At 62.6% G+C, this 4,298-nt stretch overlaps 1 protein-coding gene across 1 annotated transcript in view; it reads right to left on the bottom strand.

Annotated features, from left to right (window-relative positions):
* The window catches only part of VOLCADRAFT_90241 (uncharacterized protein), a gene marked incomplete at both ends in the record, with an annotated part of 8,197 nt that overhangs the window by 1,377 nt on the left and 2,522 nt on the right, over positions 1-4,298 (bottom strand). The window contains 7 exons of the mRNA XM_002949775.1: positions 69-473; positions 709-953; positions 1,256-1,565; positions 2,195-2,248; positions 2,803-2,940; positions 3,398-3,451; positions 3,930-3,989. Coding sequence (XP_002949821.1) covers positions 69-473; positions 709-953; positions 1,256-1,565; positions 2,195-2,248; positions 2,803-2,940; positions 3,398-3,451; positions 3,930-3,989 — 1,266 coding nt within the window. The remainder of the gene's footprint in view (positions 1-68; positions 474-708; positions 954-1,255; positions 1,566-2,194; positions 2,249-2,802; positions 2,941-3,397; positions 3,452-3,929; positions 3,990-4,298) is intronic.

The following is a 4,298-nucleotide window of genomic DNA, read 5'->3' as shown; positions in this document are numbered from 1 at the left end:
GCCTGGTGCAGCTCCGCCAGCATCGCCTCCGCCGTCGCCAGCTGCTGATCCGCTGCCGCCAACTCCACCGCCGCCGCATGGGCAGCGGCGGCGGCGGCAGCCGCCGCCGCCGCGGCCGCGCCAGCTGGCGGGCCGGCGGGGCTGCGGCGCCGCAGTGCCCGACGCTCTTCCCGTGTCGAGAACCGAAACCATACGACGGGGAACACCCTACACAACATGTCTGTGTACGGCACCGGCAACCCTCCCGCCGGCTGCCCCTGCCCCTGCTTCAATGGAAGCGTCTGCTGCTGTTGCAGCGGGGGGTATTCCGGGGACAGCGTGTAGATGTCGGAGTTCAGAACGGTGGGCAGCGACGGCCGCTCGAACTCCACCCACTCCACCCATCCGCTGGTGTAATAGCCGGCGATGGGCGGCAGGACGCCGGCGCGTACGGCCGCCAGTACGGCACGGATGTCCGTGGCGTCATCCAAGGCCTGTGGACGGGCCAGCCAGGCGCCGCGACACGGCGCCAAGTGTTACTTGGGGCTGGGTGGGGAGAGGGGGAAGGTGGGTCTCTTTGTGTGTGTCTGTATGTCTATGCGCGTAGTGTGTCATGCATCGTCGCCTATGTTTCTTATGCATGTGTACGTCTGCATGTCTATGTGTCTCATTCCATCACGGACTTGCCTTTACGCAGGGCAAACTCGCCAGGCCGTTCGTAAGGCCCACCGCCAGCTCTCCAGCCGCGGCTGTAGCAGTAGCAGCAGCAGCAGCCTCCGGATACGTGCTGCTGCCGCCGTGGCCGCCAGCCGTACCGCCGGCGGCTGCGGCGACGGCGCCCTGTACCGCCGCCAGCCCTCCGGCGGCTCCGAAACCCCCGCCCTCCCCTCCCGCCGCCACTGCCAGCAAAGCCCCGCACCGGAGGGGGCAGGTGATGCTGACGTGGCGGCTCAACAACACGGAGTCGAACAAGCCTATCCACGGCGGCGGGGGACCCCGGCGGGGCGGGGTGGGGTGGGGGGAGTTGGGGGGGCTTGGTGGTTGGGCTGGGGTTTTGGGGTTTGGGGTTGCGTGAGATACATACAGAGGTCGAGAGGACCCGGGGGGGGGGAGGGAAAGCAGGGGCGAATGAAGCAGAGGGTTGAGGACGCATGCAACTAACAAACCCCCGCGTGTCCGAAATACATACACACGATACACATACATACATACATACATACATACATACATACATACATACACGATCACGGCATCCAGCTCACGTTGTACGACCCACCTAACGTCCTGTAGAGGTTGCCACCCCCCTCCCCCTTCCCCTCCATTGCGCGCCCCCCGACCCCCCCTGGAGCTGTCACCCCCCGGTTGCCGCTGCCACTGCTCCCGCCACCTCCACCCTCCTCGCCGCACTGCTGCTGCTGCCGCTGCTGCCGCTGCTGCGTCCCCCAGTCCCCCCGCCCCCGCTGCCTCTGCTCCCTCCTCGCGCGCCCCAGGGCTTCGAGGGGGCCCTCTCCGAACAGCAGGCGGGGTTGCCGGTCGGGCAGGGGCTGGCGGAGGGGGAAGGACACGGACCGCTGCGTGTGCCATATCTGCGGTGGTGGCGGTGGTGGCGGTGGCGTTGGGGGTGGTGGGGGTGTAGTGAAGGGGGGGAAGAGGGTGGAATGGGGGAAGAAGATGCCGGGGCGTGTAGGATGTGTGTGTGTTTTTGGGTGTGTGTGTGTGCATATTTATGTATTCATGGGTGGCGAAGGGCCCCTGGGTGTTGGGGAGGGGGAGCACCGTTTCCCTAAATAAGGTGTGGGGGGAGGGAAAGAGGGGAGAGACGAACCACGTGAACGAGTGAAGCTGCTGCCAGGGCAAGAGTGTACCAGAAGTTGGACTGACCAGTAGGCGTTCTTGAAGGCGGCGACCGCGGGATGATGCAGTGAAAGAGGGGACTGGAGGGACATTTTTTTTTGTGTGTGTATGTGTCTGTATGTGTGTGGGGGGAGGGGGCTGACAGAGGCAGGGGAACGCACCTCCCTGACCGGCTCTCGCCCCCCCAACCCACCACAACCCCGAGAGCCCCCGTCGGCCCCCGTGGCATGAAAGGGGCGGGAAAGAGCCAGCGCGGGGAATTCCCTTCCCACCCCCCAATACACACACACAAACACACACACACACACACCGCCTGGGGGTGGAGGGGCGCTCGTCTCGTACCTTCCCCCCCTTCTCGCACCTTCCAAGCCATCTGATGTACGGCATGCAGCGCCACATCCTGATCGTGTTGCTGCTGTTGCGGGTGCGGGTGCGCGGGGAGAACGGCGTTCGGTCCGGGTAGGGGCGGGGGTTGGGGCGGGGGTAGGAGGAGGGGGTGGTGGGGCGCATTGGGCCCCAGTGCGACTGCAGCTGCCACTGCTGATGGGGACAGGCGGGAGTGGGTTGCCCGATTAAGCAACCGGCCCCAAGCGCGGCCCTGAGTCATCTGATTGTAGCAGTGCACGTACAGGTCCTCCAGAACTGCAGTGATGCGCACACATACATACATGCATACATACACATGGCGGTACGGCAGGACATCGGCGGGTAATGCGGAGAGGGAGTGAGGGAGGAAATCATAACATGATGGTGGTGGTGATGGTGGTGGTGGTGATGGTGGTGGTGGTGATGGTGGAGATGATGATGGTGGTGGAGATGGAACAACTCCACTACATAGGAAGGAGGGGCCCCTTATGGGTTTGGTGGGAAATGTGCGAATGGGAACGTCACATGTATGTGTGTGTATGCGGCCCTACCTCCCTGACTTGGCTGCCTCTCCCCCTCCCGTATCCCCCCCCAACCCCTAACCCCTGTCGTACCCTCCGTGGCACACAGACTCAGCACCCTCCTCGCCTCCTCCATCGCCCGGGCGGGGAGGGGGGGAAGTGGTTCCGGAGCCCCCCCTGGACCCCCACTGCCGGACGCGGGGGAGCTTTCCTCCCAGGCCTGACACAGCGGGGGGAAGACGGGGGGAAGGCGTGGAGGGGGGGAAGGCGTGGAAGGGGGAAGGGGAAAAAAGGAAATAACCCACCGTGTCATGCAATGAGGGAAGAAGTGAAATGGACGCCAACTGGATTAAGGGGGAAGGGTACGGGAATAAACCGTACACTCACTCACTCATTCACTCACTCGCTCACCCTAAGAAACCCGATCCTCCCCTTCCCCCCATACGCAAGCCCCGTTGGTCATCCCACCCTCCGAGGCGGCGCCCTACCTCCCCCCAAAAAAACCCCACATCACCACCCATTCTCCACACCCCACCACCTAAATCCATCTAAGTATCTGATCTTTCCCTCCCTCCCCTTTTTCCCGCACTCTTCTCTCCTTCCCCCCAAAACCCCAACCGCCATTCAACTCCCCCCCCTCCCTCTGTGGTTCCTGTCCCCCCCCCTCCCCTCCGCACCTGGTCAATCATAATGGACCTCATCACATCGCGACTGAGGTAAGCTGCCGGGTGCTACGTGTGCGTATGTACGTACCGTACGTACGTATGTGGTGCGCGGGGGGAAGCGGGGAGGGGGTTAGGCGAGAGGTAACGGTGAGAGGGCACTAACCAACCCGGTAGCGGGGAGGGTCCGAAACAAAGACCGGAATTCCCCTCCTCACCTCCACCCCCAACCCCACACGCAACCCCTCCTAGCTAGCCAACCCCCCGTAGCTCCGCCCCGATCCCACTCTCTCTCATTCCCACTCTCCTCGCATATATACACACATACATACATACATACATACGTACATACAGTTTCCCGTCCACACAACCCTCGCCTGCTCCCCCTCCGGGCCCCCAAATTTTGGACCCAACAGTTTGGCATCGACCGGCCGGTGACGTTTTGCTTTTTGGTTATGGTTTTCCCCAGACCTTGCTCTTACTTCCCCTCCGGCCCTCTCCCCCCTTCCCATACACATACACACATACACACTCCCCCCATCCCTACCTGGAGCCGGTCGAGCAGGAAGACCCTGTGGGGATCGTTTTCATCATCGTACCCGTTCGGCTGCCGTACACGTACGGCGACAGGGTCACGGTACAACCGGTGCGGCATGGGCACAGCCATGATACAGATGCAGGAGATAAGTCCAGTTATAAAGTCTGTTAGTTCGTTAAGCAGGTAGTAACAAGCACAACCAACAACTAACTGGTCGCCCTGAGTGAGGATTTCGAACCACGAGCACCCCCCGGATTTCTAACCCTCCCTCACATCCCATTAACTCCCCTTCACAAGCCGAACCCCACAAAGCCCCTCTCTCTCTCCCTCTCTCTCTCTCTCTCCCTCCCTCTCTCTCTCCCTCCCTCCCTCTCCCCA

This window comes from Volvox carteri (genome assembly GCF_000143455.1).
Source record: "Volvox carteri f. nagariensis unplaced genomic scaffold VOLCAscaffold_16, whole genome shotgun sequence".
Lineage (NCBI taxonomy): Eukaryota > Viridiplantae > Chlorophyta > Chlorophyceae > Chlamydomonadales > Volvocaceae > Volvox > Volvox carteri.
The sequence above is the reverse complement of the archived record's forward strand: the minus strand, read 5'-3'. Positions and strand labels throughout refer to the sequence as shown.